Source organism: Melozone crissalis, unplaced genomic scaffold, assembly GCF_028551555.1.
Source record: "Melozone crissalis strain CALT ecotype California unplaced genomic scaffold, PUWL_Pcris_2 ptg000006l_1, whole genome shotgun sequence".
Lineage (NCBI taxonomy): Eukaryota > Metazoa > Chordata > Aves > Passeriformes > Passerellidae > Melozone > Melozone crissalis.
Window position 1 is genome coordinate 33,951,438 of NW_026535784.1, and position 21,260 is coordinate 33,972,697.

Consider the following 21,260-nt stretch of genomic DNA (forward strand, 5'->3'; position numbering starts at 1 on the left):
TTCAAAACACAGAAGTAATTTTCTAACAAATTTCATTCTGTACATTCAAGGCTAGCCACTTTTTCATTTTCTTAAAGCTGCCCTAACTAGGCTCACTATGTAAATACAAATGGATTCACAAATCCCTGCAAGATACAGAAGAAAAAGCATAAAAAAGAAGTTACTGTAGTAAAGCTATATTAATTTCCATTTATTAGCATACAGAAAAGTGGAACCAATTTTGGTTTCATAATTAAGGGACCAGAGGTATGGGTCCCTAAACCTTTTCGCTTTGCACACAAGAATTTGAATCCCTTGATGAAGGGCACTGTTAGAACACGAAGCAGGGTTTTGTTTAGTCTCATGTCTGTATACACACCTCCCACCCAATAAAATATTAAGGCCGTTCTGCATGAGCTTTCCTAAAAGTAAAAGAAATTGTCAAAGAACTTGCCAAAAACACTGGTATACACATTTCCACTGCCTATGACACAGAGCTCAGAAAATAACCTTGACTGATAAGGAGAATGATGCCAAACTGCTGGAGAATGTGGACCCTGGGACAAACTTGCACTTTTGCTAGTTACAAATACCTGTAATTGATATTAACTGAATTACAGGACTTTTTTTTTTTAACACATAGAAGATAATATATATGAAAATAAAATAATCAGCACTATTCCAAATAAAGGAGATAGGTCACAGTAATTTTTAAGTGTGTTAAGTAAATCACTAATAATTTGAGGAGATACTTCTATAATGAAACATGGACCATTACATCTGTGTATGCACATGCCTGGGAACATGGTGAACAACACAGTCAACAGATTTTAAAAATGGCTCACAAACAGCATAGAAGTGAAAAGTGAAGTAGCAGGATTAAGATGAGGTCATAAATCAGATAAGGACAAACCCAAGTGTTAATGGCTCACAGAAGAAAGATTGCTACTTACAGGAGCCCAGAAGATACAGTCAAAAGAACAAATCAGTCTGGAAGTTCAGGCAAAGGCTTTAATGAATCTTCAAGTGGCACTTACCTCTAGGTTCGCTACCAAATGTTGAGAGCTGGGGAAAAAGAATATTTCATTAAAAAGTGTGGAGGAGATTTTTTTGAGCACTTTGTATCTTAGCGACGGGCATCATCCCTTTATCAGTTTCCAAATCAGCATGGTACTGTCTTGGTTAATTGTGTTAACTTGAATAAGAGCTGATATTAGTAGGATGCTTCAATATTTTTTTAGCAATATTGTTATTGCTAAATTTATTATTTAGCAATTCTGTTTTTAAAGTAATGCTGTCATTTTAGTCTAATAACTTGATTCATTTTATTTTTCCTTTGCAACAGGTAACTAGTTACATATTAAACCCTCCATTTTAATAAAAGTGGACAGTCAAGGCTTAGGGAACTTGATTACAGCACCATTATGGTAAGTGCCTCACCATCAGATTATTTTCAGTTTCATTAGAGGAACTCTGCACAGGACCTTGGCAGGTGATTTTAAGACATCAGCTTAAACTGCAGAGCATAAATCACAACACCTCATTAGCAAAGTCTCTGACCTTCATGAAACTTACTTCTTTTGGGGAAGTCTGGAAATCAGCTATAATGAATTACTGCTCTTGAAAGAGCTAGAAGATAGAAAGATAATTTATGCATTGTATCATGCTGAGACTGACCAAACAAGCCAATTTGATATAATTCTGCACTGCAAGCATTTTATTGCCCTTCATTAGAAAACTAACCTGGAAGGTTCCTTAAGCACAGAACTTTTTCTGCTGAGAAAAAGAAAGGGATTTTTGTACTACCCTTTCATATCTGCCAGGTGTGTAGCAAACTCCAGTTTTAAAAAAAGTTTTAATCCAATATACACATTTTTGGTCCTAGACTTTGTCCTCACATGTGGCAGAGGTCATCACAGAGATAAGTAAATATGTTACTGCATTAAAAGACAGACTAACAAACAAAGAATCGTTACACTCTCTAAGTATATCCCCTTACAAATGGCTTGTTTCCAATAGTAAGGAATTGTAAATTAATTTACATTTACTGTATACAAGCAGCTTTGAGAATGTCACTATTTTCTGTTTAGTTTTGGTTTTTCTTTTTTTAAAATCACATTTGCTTTGTTAACATGAAAGAAAAAAAAAATCATTATTTCTACTATTTAAGTAGAAATAGTCAGCTGGTTAAAGTCAGCTGGCTCTTCCCAGCTGAGACCATCAATAAGGTATGTTTCACAACTACCAAGTCAGCTGCTACTCACAGTCTGAATAAATTCAGCCACTTCCTGAGAGAAGCCATAGCTCCTCAATGCTGGATGAAGTAAAAGTATACTGTAGTAAGAACATTGCAACAAACTGGCAAGTACACTAAAAAACCCCAAAGTTCTTATATGAAGGTGGCTTTATGTATAAAAACATTACATTTTTGTTTGAAATGTTGTATCTTTAAGCCATGATAATTCATGAAATAATAATTTTTACTATTACAGCTTTGAGTTGAAAACTAAAAAAACACAGGAACATGGCAAAACTCCTCGACAAATTAGAATGAAAGAAATCTTCCCTAAAATTAATCCTTTACCAGAAAGACGCCCTGCAAATTACAGAGAATTAACACAGGATTTAGCATTAAAATCTGAAATCCTTGGTTACAAAAGAACAATTTCTCCACAGTAAGTTTGTAAGAACAGAGAATATCAGTGTAACCAGGATCTGCTTTCTAAATTTTAAAGAAAAAGAGTAACAATTCAGAACTCCTGAGAGAATTAGTCTTTTTTTCACCTGTAGGAAAGAAACTCATTAACATACAACACTCTAATAGCTGGTTATAAAGCATGATTGGATTATCAAATTACCTGAAGAGATTCCAGCAGCTTGTCTCAGTAACACATGTGAAGTAAAAAACTCTCAGCACAAAAATTATAAATAAATAAATACATGGCTTTGGGGGCTTTTGTTGTTGTTTTTCCCACTGCCCAGTTAATATTCAGCAACAACTCATCTGATAAATTGGTCTTGCACATCATCAGCTTAGGCCTAGATTATTTTAAATTCAAATATGAATACCTGACAGCTGCACATGATTTTTTCTGATAATTCAATGTAAAAAGTTCACATGCAGACACTGTTCTTTTTTCACTACTTGTGCAGTAGTTTAACAAGACAGTTTAAAAGCCAGCTAAACAAGCAGTGACTACATGGAGTTCAAGGAAGAAAATTAAGAAAGTCAATAAAATCTGAACTATAATCACATTGTAGTCTAAATGAAAAATGTTTAAAAAAGACTTAATTTCACACATGAACCAGATTTTTATATCTTATTACTGAATTGTTTCAAGAAATATAGAACATCTCGTTCTTCATAACTGCATGACAATCTTTTTGAAGCACTCACCAGGATAGCAGCCTAATATACTGTAATTACTATGACACCTCCCAGTTATCAAGTTATCTGCTCATTTTCCTTCCATATTTTACAGTGTCATGGGAAAGTGACTCAATGTTTCTACTTGCAATTTCAAACCTCAGACTTTGTATACAAGCAAAAATTCAAAATGAATTTCCAAAAGGCAAAATCTCTCAAAGTACTGAAACAGCTATATACACAAGTTTAGTTTAATTACTCTGACTCAGCTTCTACCACAGCTTACCACCTCAAGTTTTATAAATCAAAACAAGATAAATTCCACAGCTCAATTTAACAAAGATATAAAAAATACCAAAGGCCTGCCATGAACTTCAGCACACTGATCTCTCAAACACAAAGCAGTGATGTGATAGCCTGGAGATGTGGCTGGTGTCAGAGGCCAAGACCTCTAGGCAGGTTTAAGACTTGCAGTTCACCTGAAGATGAATTACAATACCCACCCATGCTCCAGGTCTGTTAAAAGTTATTTGGGTTTCTTCTTTAGAATCATTTAAGGAGGACAGCTGTTAGTTCTATATAACATAAACAGATTGGTTTCCTATAACATGAAAGGATAGCACAAGACTATTTGTAAAGACGGAAGAACTTCATATACACATTAACAGATTTAACACTCATCAGTAACTCTTGCTGCACAGCTATGAAAATACACACCTGGATGTCTGTAAAAGAACTCTAGGAAACCCATATAACTATTTACTATGACAAACACTTGATTGTTTAGCACACAGAAGAGCACTAGGGATCATGTACTAGAAGGATCATCCACCAGGAATAATTATTTCCACATAATTAACAGGCTTTTAAGCTGTGCCTACTACCATGTGTGCAAACAGTTCAGCTGAACTGTGACTTCTGTGCCCAGACAACCTAACATGCACTGAGATGTCCTACTTAATGCCTGCTGTGAAATTATCCCTAGTTCTGCCCTTGCCCTTTTTCCTTCTTTTATTCATTTTACAGCTTTTAAAGTGATAATCTGCAAAGAACTTTCCTGAAAGACACATTTAAAAGCATCTAAGAGTTGCTTTATAAAGCAAGTCGACTGTTGAAAAGTCCTGAGCGGCTTCAATTCAACTCTCAACAAAAGGGTTAGAGAAAAAATATGGATTAAGATATATTTAAATACAGACTGCAGGGACTTTTGCTTTTTATCTGAATTCTGCAATACAGATTGCTGAGGACAGTAACTCTTTAAAATTCTCTTGACAAAACATAAAATACTCAGTATCTTATTGAAGCATTTCCAGATCTCTATGATCCTGACAGAGATTCTCAAAGAAAAGGTACAAAGAGAAGAGGTCCCTCATGTTTAACAGATTACTGCAATTACCACAAAAAGGTAACAATTTCTGACCACCAAGTATTCCAGTCTGAACCTAGACAGAAAAGGTACTTGGCTAGTTGGGGAATTTCAAGACATAAACTTGCATGATTAAGGTTATAAGAATTTATTTATAGTCAAAAAAATTTATCCAGTAATATACAGCTTTACCCAATAACATTGTTTACTCTTCACGGTAGGTAAACAGATAATAAAAAAGCAACTAACAAAGCCTTTAGAAATATAGTTAAATTTTATTTTTGTTTCCAGTGAAAATTAAAATAGATTTCTTACAATTCCCTTCACTATTTCTGCTCTTGGATCAGCTGGTGCTCATCAAGGCCTACCTCTTCTTCTTCTTCATTCAAGTCTTCTTTTGCTTCTACATCTGTCGCCTCGGGGTGACTGCAGGCAGCATCCCTAGCAGAGAGCTTTTTCATTTTGATGTTTGGCAGTTTCCTCAGATCACCATCCCATTCTCTTAAAGAGAAAAAATAAGTAATGAAAACCAGTTACCAACAGAAAGGAAGGAATGGCAGAGTTAATTCACATTTCCTCAGAAGATGCTAACTCAAGTGAGGCTGCTTTTCTAAGTTATCCTCTGTCCAACTGTGGTATGAATGAGCAACAAAAATTTCACCTGATTTTGTACACTACAGAAGCTGTAATTTCTCTGTGAAGAAATAAGTACTTTCAGATATGGTATTCTGAAACAAAAATATATGATTCACTTTATTCCCACAGATTAATTCTACCCTCAGTCACTTTTGGCCACCTGCTTTTAGGTTTGTCTCATTCAATTTGCAGTCTGGTAAGCAACAGAAAAACAGGCCAGAAGAGTTTCTTCATCTGGAGGCTTGATTTGCATATGTGTCCTCACATGTACATAAGCCCCTGGTGATTTATGGTAAATGTTATCTTGTTATATGTCTGACTTCAAGAGAACACAAAAGGTTAGTAAACATTAAATCACATGGTGGGTGTATTATTGCAAAAGGCTGCATGAAGGAGAACGGGTTGTTTTAGATATAAGTCAAACCCAGTACTCACTTAATAGAATGCTTTCTTCATTATAGTAAGTGCACTTCATGGCTCATTTTTCTCAAGGGCAAAGGCAGTATATGCCAATTATATGTTTTTCCTTTACCAAGGCAATACAACAATACTTCTACCTGATGTCCCTGTTTAAGAAGCCAATTGCATATTTATAAATACAGCAGTCTCTCTTTGAAATTTCTGGCTTTATTCCAACATCCTGTAAATATGACTTCTGACTACATAACATCCCTGCAAGTCACTGATACAGTATTCCTTGTAATAAGCATTCCCAAGTTGGTTTTTTTTTTCTTCCTTTAAAGTATTTTACTTGATAGAACTGTCAGCAAAAATGCTCACTCAATCTACTACCAGGACATACCAACATGCTGACCCAGATGAGCCAGCAGCAAGTTTCACAGCTCCCAGATCTTTTAACTGGATGCAAATTGTAAATTCATTTAAGATTTTCAACTAGTATATACACACATACCAACACTACTGTGAACAGCTGAAGTCAGAATTTTAGGTCAAATATTATCTAAGAATATTGAGAAAAAAAGTTACTTAATTTAGAGAAATGGCATTCTAACTGTGAAGTCTATATCTTCCAATATTCTAATTAATAACTGGCACAGGTGTTCAGCTTGTAACTAAGAAATGCCAAAATAGCAGTGCCATACCTACTCTGCTCTTTCAAATGAAAAATTCCTTGGCAGTTTTGTGTAAGTTCCTTTTTTTATGAAAAAAGACGTACAACAGGTGAACTTCAGAAACAGTATTTTGCATAAACGGATTATTAGTGATAATAAAAAACCTACCTGAAAAATTTAAGATGCTTTCTGTTCATAATGTCTGGGATTTCTAATAGGAAAGAAATTAAATTCTGTTAGATGTGTTACATTATTCAAGTGAGTCTCATTTCAAAGGAAGAAATGTGAGCTAAATGGCTTCTAACCAAAATGGCTACACACCTCCCTTCCACTGCAACCAAACTGTTCTAAAAGAAACCTGCCATACATATATACAAATAATAAACCAAATAAAAATAATAATACAAATAACTAAAACAATAATACATATCTGCATTACCTGTGCTAGTAAAAAGGAAGGGAAATATTTTGTATTGAGACATGTGGAACTGACCATTTTGCTTTTTTCCTTCCGGAATAGCCAAAATCTTCCTATTAAAGTGTAATTTATAAATTTAGGCAGATTTTTACATAGAATGCCAAAGCTCTTTTGCCTCCCTTCTGTGTCATTCTTTTCTTGGTCAGTCCTGCAGTGTTACAAGCAGCCTGTGTTTAACATCACCACTAATTTATGGAGATTTATAGCTTAGGGGCCTTGACATCTTCCCACAGTACAAAACAACCTCATTACTGTGTATGAATTGTACAGATTTCACTGCCAGCAGGGCTTCTCAACAAGACAGATGTTTTCTACTTCTCTAACATTAAATCCACTTTATTTTAGCTCTTAAAATTGTGACATTTCAGCACATTTTATATTGTCCTTGAGCAAACAGTTTTACTTTTGTTCATCGATCAATATCAATTTCCTCAAGTTTTAGAGCAATAAATAAAATCAATTCTATCAATGCAGCACTATGGATGGTTTTGTTACTACAAAACATAGGATGATTATACCTGTGCCATTTATCTTTGTGGCCAGACAGTCCTTACTATTCAGAAAACTTTTCCTTCCTTTCACACTTGGTTATGAAGTTACCAGCTGAAGAACAATAATATATGCGAAATGTTTTAATAACAATTACACTGATCTCTGCAGACTGTTCCTCAGTAAACAGATGAAGTGATACTGCTCACAGCTGAGCAAGCCAACACAAAGAAACATTTACCTAGTGCTTTTCTGAACTGCACTCATGGTAGCACAGTACCAAACGCTGGAACATCCCAGCTCCTACAAGGGAAGTAAGTTCTTCCCTTCTCCCAGGTATTTTACAAGGAGCAATCAGTGCTACTCCATGTGTCCCTAGTAGGGCATGTATTGATGTAAAAAGTGAGTTTGGTAGAAGTGGCACCATGCTGAGATTTGTATTTTTTCCTTTGCTAAAAACACTGATTCAACATACAGTTCAGTGTTCTTGTCAGATAAACCAAGACTACATGACAAGACTTTCAACTTAAGTCCTTTCATTTGTTTTCCTTTTTTTTTTAAAAAAAAGTGGTTTAAGTTATGCAGACCTTTTCCAAAGAGAATATTCTAACAGTTTTATCTAGCCTATCATTCAGGGCTCACCAACATAATGAGAAAGCAGGCACTCTGAGAGGAAATTCTGTGACAAACCAAGATTTGGCACGGAATTAATCTTTACTGCTTTGGCAGTGGCAAAATTTTTAAGTCATGGTTACATGTGTGTTTACAGTATGTTACACAATAAAAACTACTGAGCTGCAAGATTAAGAATAGAGCTGTGTGTAGAAATAATTATATACTGCACAGTAACTGATTTTCTAAATTATGCTGGATTAGTAACACTTGTCTAACTCAGCTGCATCTCCTTAGCATGCACCAATGTCATGGTTTTTGCTGCTGCTTGTGAACTCCTTAATTTGCTTTAAAATGTTAAGTCATAGGAGCATGTTTTTCTGAACTAAAGAAAAAATGTAAGAAAGAAATATAGAACGATAGTGAGAAAGAAATGAAGACAGTACTTTAGGGAGTATATGATTGTCTGGCATTTCTAAGACAAAGTATTCAACAATTTATGCATTTAGCAAAACAGCAGTGAAAGATGGTAAGCAAACATTTTTTAATGTTTCTGACCCTTTCAGATAGTTTTACTTTTGTTTTTTTTGAGGATGAACAAACAGCCTGTTAAAAAGAAGGAAACTGTAGATGCTCTTTAGGCAAAAAATTAATTCAGTTATACAATAATGATCACTACAGAAAACAGCAGCTAACGAATAGTACAGAAGTTACATTAGCAGATAAATGGAAATGATACAGCCTTCATCTGAATTAAATTGATTTCCCTGTAATGTGAAGCCTCCAGAACTAATTAATAAAACTAGTGTATTTAGTTTTAAAAGCCACTTTCCCCCAAGATTAGTATTATGCATCTGAGAGAACATGTAAGGTAATTAGAAGCAAATTATCAAAAATGGATGGTGTTAGAACGAAATAATTATGATGCTTTTCCACTGAAAGCATACTAACTCTGGGTTACAAATAAATAAATAAGTATCTAGCATTGCCTTTCAATAGTTTTGCTATAAACATGTAATACCAGATTAAACAGAAATCCAAATACACAAAAATGAAAACAAGAGGAAGAAAACTGCAGTAAAACTACTGTAGATGTATTTAAGGAGTAAGTAACAAGGAGCTGCTAAACCTCAACATCACTGATAATGTTCCCTGTATAGCTACTGTTTGTTTAAAAAAAGACTAAAATTTAGTATATTTCTACCACTTTTTTAAACAAATTCTTACATTTTGTAAAGGACTAGTTTTTCATTTACATATATCCTTGACAGGACAAGAGGAAAGGTTCATGTTGGATGAACCTTTCAAGCTACACCCAGGAAAGGTTCATGTTGGATGTCAGGACAGATGTTTTTTCACTTCAAGGGTGGTCAAACATTGGAATGAGCTGCCCAAGGAAGTGATGGAGGAATCAGCAGCCCGGGAAGTGTTCAAGAAATGACTGGATGTGACATTTAGTGCTATGGTCTAGTTGACATGGTAGTGTTTGGTCAAAGGTTGGATTTAATGATCTTGGAAGTCTTTTCCAACTTAATTGATTCTATGATATAAATAGACTGCATCAAAGTTTAGTAGACTTCCCTAAATGAAAAGAATACATACTATGCAGTCTCTTCATAGCAAATGCACATGCATACAAGAAATCACTGAGTTCAAGAACCGGGGGGGAAAAAACCCAACAAATCTAAGTCAGTTATGAAGCTCCACTCACTAAAGCTTCTAGGATTAATAATGAGCTAGAGGCATAAAAGCACTGTTTCCAGCTGATTTCCATTTATGCCCAATCTCTAATTACAGTATTTAGTTGCTATAGTACTCAGCAGCAACTATTTTCTCTGAATGAACACTGTCCTAGACAGAGAGCAAAACCTGCAGCAGCTGTGATAACAAATAATGAATGATTTGAAAGTGTATTTAATATGTGAAGTTGCACTGTGAATGCTTTACTTACTGTTTCTCTAATAACCTCAAATTTTGCCTACAATATTTCTAGCTTCTTCATGATTTTTATGTTGTGCTTGTGTATTTGACATCTTTTTCTCTAGCCTTACTGCTTTTTTCTGTCAGCTTTCCACAAAGCAGTAAGGACAAAAAGAACTAAAATTTAAAAGCAAAAAACAAAAATAACACATTCTACAATTAAGCTCTTTGATGACAATCACAAAATCTATTTTCCTATTACTTTTCCCCTCTCCTTCTAAGACATCAAAGATGATGCATGAAGTCATACAGATATTCTTAAATTCCTCTGCCAGCTGCACTGGCAAAATTTTAAAGTCATTAATTTTCTTGATTTGTAGAATACATACCAGGCTGTGCTGATTTTGGCTGGGGTAGAGTTATTTTTTTTCACAGTAGTTAGCACAGGGCTGCATTTTAGATTAGCTGGAAATGGTGTTGATGAAAACAGGATGTTTTCATTATTCCTGAGCTGGGCTTGCACAGATAAGACTCTTTCTGCTCCTCACCCCAGCCCTCCAGTGAGGAGGCTGAGGGTGCACAAGGAGCTGGGAGGGAACACAGCTGGGACAGCTGGCCAGGGAATATGACACAGAACCCAAACCTTGCTGTCCTTTGAATCCTAACTACAGAATAAGGTAGATTTTTCATGTTTTCCACAACATATTTTACTATTAGAAGGATCAATTATGTCTGGATAATAATTTAACATTAAAGCCAAGTTTACCACTCAGCTTCAACCTGTACATTACTGGCAAAATACAAACACTTCACTGCTTATCTTGACTATCCCCAAACAACTCTTTACTTTTTGCACTTTCATGATCTCTTTTTCTTTCTTATTTCACCAAACTATTGCTGCTTCCCTTCAGCCTAGTTCCAGCCATCTAATGAAGGTCCAACCAGCTGCTGTACAGAATTCAAGGCAAGTGCATTAAAAGTTTAAAAAACAGGTTATATATGCCTGCACTGAAAAGACAGTACTAGCAGAGATGCACAAAACAAGGCTGAAGTAGAACATATGAGTCAGTTCTCCACCATCTGTTTTTCTCCTTTTCTTCACTGTGGCCATCCTCCCAAATAACTCTGCAAGGCACAAGCACCTAGCACTTAGGTAATTTCTTTAAAGAGAAAAATAAGGACAATGCTTAGAAAGTTTGCTTAGATTCTGGCCTTGTGAGCAGGTGTGAGGACTGAATTCTTTCTGATACTTTTACATACCCATTCCATAGCCCTCATAGAGTTGTCTTTCACGTTCGATTGTCTGCTTGATGACAGTTTCCCGTGAACCATGCTGTCTTCCTTGTCTGCCTTTAATACTGTTTTGTAATTCAATCTGCTCCAATTCAGCATTGAATCGACACATATAACTGAAAGAAATAAAATGCATAAAAGTTAGATGCATACAAAAAAATTGCAAAAGAGAATACTCTGATAAATTATTTCACTAATTGTATTTATTTTTTCATTTATTTTATTTATTAGAGACTCAAGGACTAAGTAATATGAAATCTGTGTGTTCAGCAGTCACAGAATCACCCAACAAGCAAATGCATGTGATTACTACTGTCCAAATAATTTGAAGTCCACCACACACTACAAAACTAGGCATATACTTCAATAATTTTAAGAAAAAGAAACTACAAAACTACTTATTTAAATAATTATATAGTATGACTATATACGTCTCTCAATATTTGTCACTGGCAATAAAATCAACTACTTGATATTTTAATTAGCAATACATAAAAGTCCTCCTCTGAGTCATCATCACATTATTTTTAAAGACAAGTCAAGCTTTTTAATCTTGTTTTAAACACCAGTCTTACTTTTCAATTAGTTCACCAGCTTCCTTCTTTGTGTACTCGATTTTACTGGGATCAAGGTGACTTTGAAACCATTGCAGTTTTTCTCCTACAAGAATAAACTGAATATTAATGGTTACACCACCACCACTGTAGCATCAACAGATATTAAAGTTTCTCAAAGTTTTTAAATGCCCCCCCCCGCCATTTTTCAAGATTTTGAATGGTATCACAGACTCTGATATTGTGGGTATCATGTATGAAGGCAGCTGTAATAGAAATATTTCCACATAATTTCAGAATTATTTTATACCTCCCTTACATGAAAAAAAAAATTTAGGCTTTGTTTTACGAGAAACTAACTAAAATATCACTGTATCAATTACTTAGGAAGGAAACTTAGAAAGGGGGAAAAAAACCAACACAGTGGCTGAGTAAGAGTTCTGTTGTCATATCTGTTTTTAAACAGATTCAACTGAAAAGCTGGAGGATCAATCATATGGAAGAGAAAAATATTCCAGGATGTGTCTCAAAGTTTTGAATTTACTTACTACACAATGTGTCTTTTAAGCTACATATATCATCTTCTTTTACAAGCAACTATAAACAGCTTGGAGACCAAATACAATAAATATGTGTACAAATGTACAAAACACTCCTTTGGTCTATACTGCCCTGCTGTTGTGTACACTGACTAAAGATTAGCTATGCTCAGCCCCAAATTCAATCCTGTATATATTAAGTGGACATGTCAGCTATTTCAGTATTTCAACCAAGTCTATTTGAAGATTGCAGAATCACATTATAGGAAAAGAAGCTCTAACTGGATGTCTAAAAACCTGATAAAACTTAGAATCTGTACTAAGAAACTGAAAACTGTACTCAGTAATAGAAGTTTCTGCTTACCAATAATACTTAAACGCAAAGCTTTGTCAGTCTTCAACCTAGCAGAGAAAAAACAGATGTGTTAGCCAGGAATGAGCACCATATAAACAATGACTTTAATTTTATTCTCAAAAAGTTGAGGTTTTTTTCAGTTACAATGAAAGTCAAGGTATAAATTCAAATAGAAATATTTGACAAATTCCAAATAATGTAAAACTTTTTCTGTTTCATCCAAAAGATCTACTTTCTGGTAAAACTACTAGCTGAAATTTGTCCAGTTTACCTGTTAAGCTAAAAAGTTTCTTGGAAGAAAAAAAGATGCAACATTTTTCTCAGAGCACAACAAAAAGAATTACAGCAAAAAGCTAGACTGTCACAATTTCCTTAAGTATTTCTGATATTCTTGTGGTACGTTTAACGAGTTGGGAGATTCCACTGCACGGCATTCTTGCAAATCCAGCATGCAATGTGAAATATATCATTCTGTTACCTTAAAGCTTGTAATAATTAAAGTTTGTGCTTAGTGAACAGTAAGTTAATATGTTAAGAAAGCAAAATTACCAACTTCATTAAAGAACTCCCCAACTCTGTTTCACAGTACTTTTAAGTCACTTGAATCACTGGCAGGATACTCAAAAACCTTCTGTGCTCTATGAGGTGTGGATATACAGTGCTATTTGGGATTAATTTTCATCCTAATGAGGAGTTCTCAAAAAAGAGAAGTTCTCTAGCAGCAAATCTCAAGCCTCATACTCTTTTATCCTGAAGGTGGCAGATTCAATCTGCATCAAAGGATGTTGCAATGTTCTATTGTATCCAGAAAGGAAAACAAGACATTATTGGGGTAAGTATGAAATTTTTCACTGGAAAATATATCCTAGCCATGAATATTCAGTGTATATTCAAGGACATCTGATAAAATTGAGTTTTTCTTCTTATTATTATTAAATAGAAAAAATTGGTAATGGATTAAGTAAATCATAAAGGCTATAATTGACAAATAACAAATAATGCTAAAATTCATCACAGTTCAAAGCTATTGTGCTCTTTTATTAAATTCCTTTTATTCTGTAAAATTTAATGAGCATTTTATAGCTAACTGAAGTAAGAGCTAACAGAAGTCTATCATCTACCACAAAAACTGGGATCAAAAGATAAACCCTTACTTTTCCAGAGACAAACATACTTGTGTCACTTGTCCACAAACCTACATTATTAAATAACTATTTGATTTTTCAAGAAGTATTTCATCTTCTGAAGACTCCCTAAAAGCCATGTACAAGCAAATGCACAGCATGCTTGAACTGCTAAGAATTCCACTAATGTAGTGGGATAGAATATAAGAAAATAAAGATAGTGTAGAAAGTCTTACTAAAGATAGTGTAGAAAGGAGTTGCAGCTGGGTCAATTATCAAAGATTAGGAACAGGCCTGACTTTAACAGGCCACAGCTGTAACCAATGAGAAGAAGAGTGCTATAAAAGAGTGGGGTGGCTGGTTGAGAAGGGAACTGGGGTCATTTGGCTGCTTTGTGAAGAGGAAAGAGGTAGTGCTCTGAGGAACAGCCCACGAGAACACCAAGAAGGTATGAAACTTTTATGATAAGGAGATAACACACAAATACATTAAAGAAATTTTTACTTCTATGGATACCCCAGCATGTGTAGAAGAAGCCATCAATAAAAGCTGGTCAGGCTTTTATCCTCAGAAGATTGACAGCAGGGAGCTTTGGATGGTAACAGCATCCAAGAAAAGGACACACACTTCCCTCAGTGGAACTCCACACCATCAATCCCTGCTGGGAGCCCTGCAAGCCAATGCTGCCAGATGAGTCTGTCTGCAGACCTTTGCGGTAGAAAAAATGACAATGGCATCTAGGAAAGCTGCCTAAACAGGATCATTTCAGACATCTACATTCTAAAACACTTCAAACTGCCATCTGCACCTGCTAAGGGCCACTAAATCATTTATTTATCAAAGCAGCGAAGTACAGAAGCACCATTTCTTCTGGATGAAAAACCTTCAGTCTCCTGGTGCACACAAGTAATTTCAGTATGAGAAATAATGAATGATCAGCTTGGATGTTGCCTTATTGTACTTTTTATAAAAACCTCACCTCAGTGACTGCTAGAAGACAATAGCATTAGCAAGGAGGCTAATCAAATCAGGTGAGTCAAAGAAACTTCCTCTCCTCTCCCTCCACACAATGACTAATAACTCTTGCTTGGGAAGGAGAGGTAAGGCCAGGGACACAGTCTTGTGGCAGGCTGTTGTTTCTTGATGATTTTCATCTTCACCCACCTTCCAGAAATCCTCTGCTTAGGCAATGATTATTGGTAAGAATGATTAGTAGTTTTCTTGATGTTTACTAAGTACTTTAAAAGTAAATTCTACACGTTCCTTTAGCAACTCTTTATCTCAGATATTGTATTCAACTGTTCTTCTCTAAATACTAACAATGAATAAGTATTTTCCAAATCGGATTACGAACTCAGTATTTTTCCCTGATAATATCCACAAATACAAATGCCATCTATGGCTCTGAAAAAAAAAGACAGGCTTTTCAAAAGAAATAATTTTGAAAGCCCAAGAGTCTGTCAGGTCCTCATGAATAATCTGCAACAGTATGTCACAAAGCATTACTACCATAAGCAATGCAAGAAGCAGCACAGTGGGTCAAGAGAGATTAGGAGGTCAGACAGGGGAAACCTCAGAAAAAGCACACACAGAGGTCTACCAGGAAACATTTTAAGATTGCTTACTCCCAAAGGGTCACTTCACGCCCCAGTACTGTAAAAACTCCTTAAATGTGATATTTCAGAGCATGTCAGTATTAGACTGGCTTATCTGTAATGAAAATGCACTGACTACTAAGAAATTTATTGTGCATGCACAACAGAAAGGGTCTATTTTGACTCAGGAGGGAAAACAACAGGGAAAAAAAAAGCACAGCTACATTAGCTGTAGCTACCAAAACCAGATAGGTATTTCTCCAGTTGCAGGAAAACATGACTGGTGTTAGTACATCACTACTACAGAAGTTTCATTAATTTCTGACTATGGTCACGTTTCCTAAAGTGTAGAAAAGTCAGTGTTCTACTACTGCCAGTGAAGCAGCTATTGCTGTCTCATAAAAACATCCATGTAATTATTTAACAGAGCAAACAAGCTGCCTAAAGGAATATGAATTCACATGTAGATTAAGAGAGAATAAACTGGTAGTAGTACACTGGAAGTTGTTGCTGCTCATTGGACCTTGAAGAGAACTGAGAAGAGACGGACGCAGGCAAGAAAAAAGTGTAATTGAAGTGAACAAGATGATTTAAGATTGTAGCCAATTTTCTAAAAGCAATTGGTTTGTCTCCTCTTATTATGGTTAAGATTGGTCTTTTGTAGTGCAGTCACAGTTTCTGGACAGTAAACTTATAAATGCTGTCATATCTTGTTTCGAATGCTTGCAGTGAAGAGAGGACAATGGAGCCCAAAAAAAGACTTCTGCAACTTAATGCAGAATTTCTCCCTTATTTTTCCCAGTGCTGCATTTTAAATATTCAAATTCCTTGTGAATAATGTCTACCCTTTTTTACTATCTCATTTGGGCAAAAGATACTGCAGTATGCATCTCACAACTTAATGCAATTTTCCTTTCTGTATAACATAAACAGGAACAATCACAGTAGTCATTTCCTTCCCTCCATCCTATAGGAAAGTTAATAAGCAAATAGAAGCCTAAACTGTCTCCAGTCCTTAATTGTCTCCAGACAAGCACCAAAGGGAAAAAAAACCAACAAAACCTGAGCAAAAAAAAGCAAAACAAAATAAACAAACCGCACAAACCCAAAAACATTGACTTCTATAAAAGATATTCTCACCCTCCAGTAACATACCATTCAAAGGTTTCCTACATTCCTACACCTTTGTGTTAAATACTAATCAACAGATAAAATGTATGTATGTTCAAAAAGATCTTACTGCACAAATTTAGCCAGCCACAATTAAAGCATCCTCTGGCAAGGAAATCTACAGCTTAATAAAATAGTACAGATGACCTCTATGGACTTCTTACATTCACTGAATCCTCTAATCCAGTTTTTTCATTCTGCAGAAGTGCACTAGCCTGTACAGAGCAATTATCCTCTTTACTCAGACCTAGTGAGATCACATTGAGAATTCCATTTCTAGTTTTGTGTCCTATTCATACTTCAGACAACTTCTACACAATAACAAGCATGGTCAAAAAAATGCCAGATTTGTAGATGGGACTAAGGAAGAAAATTCTGTAGAGATTACAAGGCAGCTTCTATTTACCTCCAAATGATGTACTAACCTTCCACCAGAGAACAGGGCTGTCATTCAATAGAAGCAATTTGGAAAATTGTTTAAAGACATTTAATAGACCTGCAGAAGCAATGCAGAAGAAGAAAACTGGTGTGAGCTATTTCTTTTTCCCAAGAGTGTAGGAGTGGAAAGCTTTCCTCCATTCACAGCATCAGAAATTTGTCTTGTCTTTTTCAGAGCTATGCAAAATGAATCCAAGCCTCGCCATTATATTACAGAAACGAAAGCTAAGTAATTACAACAAAAAAGTTCAACACATGTTTAATTCCCAATATTTAAAAAAAAATTCCTGAGAACTTACCAAGCTGATAGTAAAAATAGAGATTCAAAAGAAATTGGAAGCCTTAATAAGTCTTTTAAAAACACTAAGGGGAAAAAAATCATTTTCATGTCTTTCAAATTAAATTGCTCTTTAAGCCAAGACAACACAGAAAATAGAACACAGAGAATTGGAGGATGTTTTTAGTGCAACTGATTTGTAGAACACCACAACAGAAGTGATCCATCTACAAAGTACAAATGTTAGTTAACTATTCAGGCCCCAGAAGTGTAAGATGTAGAAATCTTATTTATAAGATATAAAGATCCAAAATACAAGATCATTTTGCTATCACAATATGCTGTGGATGGTCAAAACTGACACACTGTTCTTGGTGGAATGGTTTCCCTGTGCAAAATGAAAGGTTACATTTTTTACAATCAGCCTAGATTGAAATAGCAAGGATAGGGCTTCTTCAAACACATCAGTGACCGAAGGAAAACTAAAGCCAATGTAGGGCTCTTACTGAATTGAGGGGCACACTGGTAACAGAGGAGAGATGAGGCAGAAATACCAAACGCCTTCTTTGCACGGGCCTTCACTGCCAAGAGCAGCCCTCAGGAATCTCTGACCAGGGCTGTCAGAGGGGAAGACTTTGCCATGGGCCCTGAGGGATGCATCCATGAGTGCCAAGGAAGCTGGCAGACACCACGGCTAAACCACTCCCAATTATCTTTGAAAGGCTGTGGAGATGAGGAGAGGAGCCTGAGGACTGGAAGAAAACAAATGTCACCCAAATGTCTTCCAAGATGGCAAGAAGGAAACCCAGGGAACCACTGGCCAGTCAGCCCCACCAAACCACTGCAAAGGCAATGGAGCACCTCATTCTGGAGGCCATCTCTATCCACATGCATGACAGGGAGGGGATCAGGAGTAGTCAGCATGGATTTACTAAAGGTAAGTCATGTTTGACCAACCTGATAGCCTTCTGTGATGAAACAACAGCCTGGATGGACGAAGGGAAAGCAGTGGGTATTGTCTGTCTCAATTTCAGCAGGGCCTTTGAACATTTTGCTGTTGCAGAGGAAGGAGGAAGAAAAAGTAGCACTCCAAGAGGAAACATCAGCACTGTTGTCCATATCAGGGTAACTACACCAGACTGTCACTAAAAGCTTTGAGTGTACCACGTCACAATGAATAACCAGTAAGTATTGCTCCCTCACTAAGTTTTCTTGCGCGTGTTTTTCTGTATGGTGGAGTTACAAAATCAAGCACTAAGAATCAAGTAAGATGAAGTCATCTTTTGTGACTAAGAACTGTGAGAGGTTTTTATGACACAAGGTGAGAGAGCTAAGGGACAAAGTGGTCAATTTAGCAGGGAAAACCTCTCTCACATTAAGAATCTTCCCAATCAACATCTGCTGCTTGTGAATGCTTGCAGCAGCCCTGCTGGAGGCTACATGACCCCACTGTGGCAGCAAAGGCCCCCCTTCTAGGGAAAGCAACAGTGCAACTGCTGTGGATAAGGTTGTGCATCAATCCCAACAATAAAACTGCACAGTCTCTGGACCAGGAGTTTCCAATTTAAGAGCTTCAGACAAATGAGTATTTGGGCTCAGCTCACATGGTCCATCCAGGCACTACAATTTATACAGCATTATCTAGTTTATGTACTGCTATACTATACTTGGAACAGCACAAAACCACCAAAGAGGAGTTAACTATAAAGTTTTATTCAGAAGTCTGCCTTCTGCAGGAAGGTTTCTGGGTTTTCTTTTCTATTACCTCAGCATTTCAGCAGAAGCAGCAAGACCCTAAGCAGGATCCTCACTGAACTTGAAGTAAAGCCAAACTAGGGGACTCACCTTCATGTGAAATCACCAGCATCATGCTATTCAGATTATCAAAGGCAAGAAATCTAACTTGTAAGGACAACACCCAAAGTAAAGCAGCAGAACTACACACTTTGTACAACCTGATTTAATGCATGTAAACCTGTCACTTCACACGGCCCAGCCGCAGCGTCAAGTTATACAGGCCTTTCTGTTTTCTTGTGGTTATATCAGCCTAACAGTCCATGTCCACTACCACAATTAAAAAGCATAACTGGTGATGTTATTCTTTGATCTGTACAGAGGTTTTGCAGTCAACTTACTTTTCTTTCTTTTCCTGCTTGTGTACTTCCCTTGCAAGCTGTGCAGCTTTTCTGCTGTAGGGATGGATAACTTTTTTCTCTTGCTTCCCTCCTTGAGGTTTTCTTAACTTTGGCTGAAAAGACATCAAAGATACTAGGCACTAACAAGGCTGAGTAAAACATCAAAGGGAAGAAGTATACACCATGGTAAAGACTGAAAAGGTCATGCACTGATATCTAAGAAGGCCCTTAACTTTCAGTAACATGTTATCAATTTCACCTACTTCAATAACAAAATTACTTGAAGCCAGTACAAGCTGTAACAAAACCACCAGAGCACAGGAAATGCTGTAAGAAATCTTACCTAGTGACTACTGTCAGAATACCTACTTTGTAGAACTCTGTAGCTAGGAAACTAATATTAGCCCTCTGTACCTCTGCAGAAAAATGTCCCCATTCAAGCTCTTATCTGAGTTTCTGACAAGAGCCTCGTGTAATTTATACAATGTAATAAAAGCGATTTTCTTGTTCCTCCCCAGAGATCACTGGAATGCTTCACACCAGGGAGCAGCCAGAGGCTTCCCTTCTGTACCCCTTCACACTGCAGAGAGGGAATACAGCTCACAAATTTCCAGAGTATGGTAATACTGCTCTAAGTTATGCTACTTTCTGGTAAGAAAATGTTTGAACAGAACCGAATGGCTTTATGAAATAATGTGCTAGTTAACTGCACCCAAAAGAAACACCTTAAAGCAAGGGGGCTTTCCTACATCACAATAAATGGCCATCGGTAAACGGAGACTAGTAGTCTCCAATAGCAGTACATCCAATTCTCTATGATAACATCAGTGCTTAGGGCTGCGGAAAAAAAAAAAAAAAAAGAAAAAGATGGTGTCAAAGACATGGCTAAAGACACACTTTGAACACCTAGGGAATTCTCAGGCGGCGGCACCTCCCACCTGCTCCACAGGCGGACCGCGCCTGGCCCCGGCCTGCCGGGGGGGGCAGAAGGACGCGAACCCCCGGGAGGGAACGCAGCGGTTTTCGTGTGCAGGGTGGGCTCGCCGCCGGTGCCGGTACCGGCCCACAAGGACGCGAACCCCACCCCCGCAGCCAATGCAGTTTTTATGTGCAGGGTGGGCTCACCGCCGGTACCGGCCCACAGGGCCAGCACACCAGCGGGCTCGCTTCCCCAGGGACGCGGTGGGGCCGCTCCCGGAGGCAGTGAAGGGGCCAGGAACACCGCGTCCCCATAAGCGCAGGCTGCGGGAGCCGCATCCCTACCCCAACCCCTATTCCTATCACTGTGCCCGTTCCCGACCCCATTGCCATCCCTATCCCCTGCCCGGCACACGCACCATGGCGAGCGAGTCTCTTTCCGGCGCCGCGGTGCAGCAGCCTCAGCGCTCCGGGCGGGCGCGCGGCCGGCGCGGCGGGCGTTCCGCGGCTGCTCGGTGCCTGAAATCAATGGGGCTGCTGGCGCTATCCGTGAGGTTGAGATAAAAGGAAAAGTAGAAGCAGTCCAAGAACCTGGTGATCATTATGATGGAGAAATTCCAGAACTGGAATTCCACAACTTTGCCAATGCAAAGAAGGAGCCTTGCTGAGCTGAAGAAGACGGAACAAAGTGAACATCCCATGTGGGGAAACCAGGCTTTCCCTTGGTAAGGGAAAGAAACAACCTCTGGAATGTCCAAAATCAAAACTTAAAGTTACCAGACAGTGTAACTCACAGACATCACCAAAACAGAAAAACCCCTCATCTCTGTCAGCAATGCTCCTGTGGCACCTCCAAGCAGATCAGCACCTGCACCAGGGCCTGTGGAAAAGCTCTTGTGACTGTTCAGCTTCGGCATCCCAGGCTCAAAGGAGACACCATCT

The 21,260-nt window shown here is 37.4% G+C and overlaps 1 protein-coding gene across 1 annotated transcript; it reads right to left on the bottom strand.

The window, feature by feature from the left end:
- Positions 1–4,964: 4,964 nt before the first annotated feature.
- TMA16 (translation machinery associated 16 homolog) lies at positions 4,965–20,811 on the bottom strand. Its single transcript, XM_054295784.1, has 7 exons — positions 20,738–20,811; positions 19,401–19,513; positions 12,671–12,708; positions 11,789–11,873; positions 11,181–11,329; positions 6,590–6,632; positions 4,965–5,213 (listed from the first exon to the last, which is right to left on the bottom strand). Exons 1-7 carry the CDS (start codon positions 20,738–20,740, stop codon positions 5,039–5,041), a joined length of 606 nt encoding a protein of 201 aa, XP_054151759.1. The 5' UTR covers positions 20,741–20,811; the 3' UTR covers positions 4,965–5,038.
- Between the last annotated feature and the right edge of the window lie 449 nt (positions 20,812–21,260).

Bases quoted from the DNA above. Each gene is read 5' to 3' on its own strand.
- TMA16 (XM_054295784.1), bottom strand. The intron at 12,709-19,400 runs GTAAGTTGACTG...TTTCTCTGCTAG, and splicing joins AAGCAGGAAAAGAAAGAAAA to GTTGAAGACTGACAAAGCTT. The intron at 11,874-12,670 runs GTAAGCAGAAAC...TTATTCTTGTAG, and splicing joins TTTGCGTTTAAGTATTATTG to GAGAAAAACTGCAATGGTTT.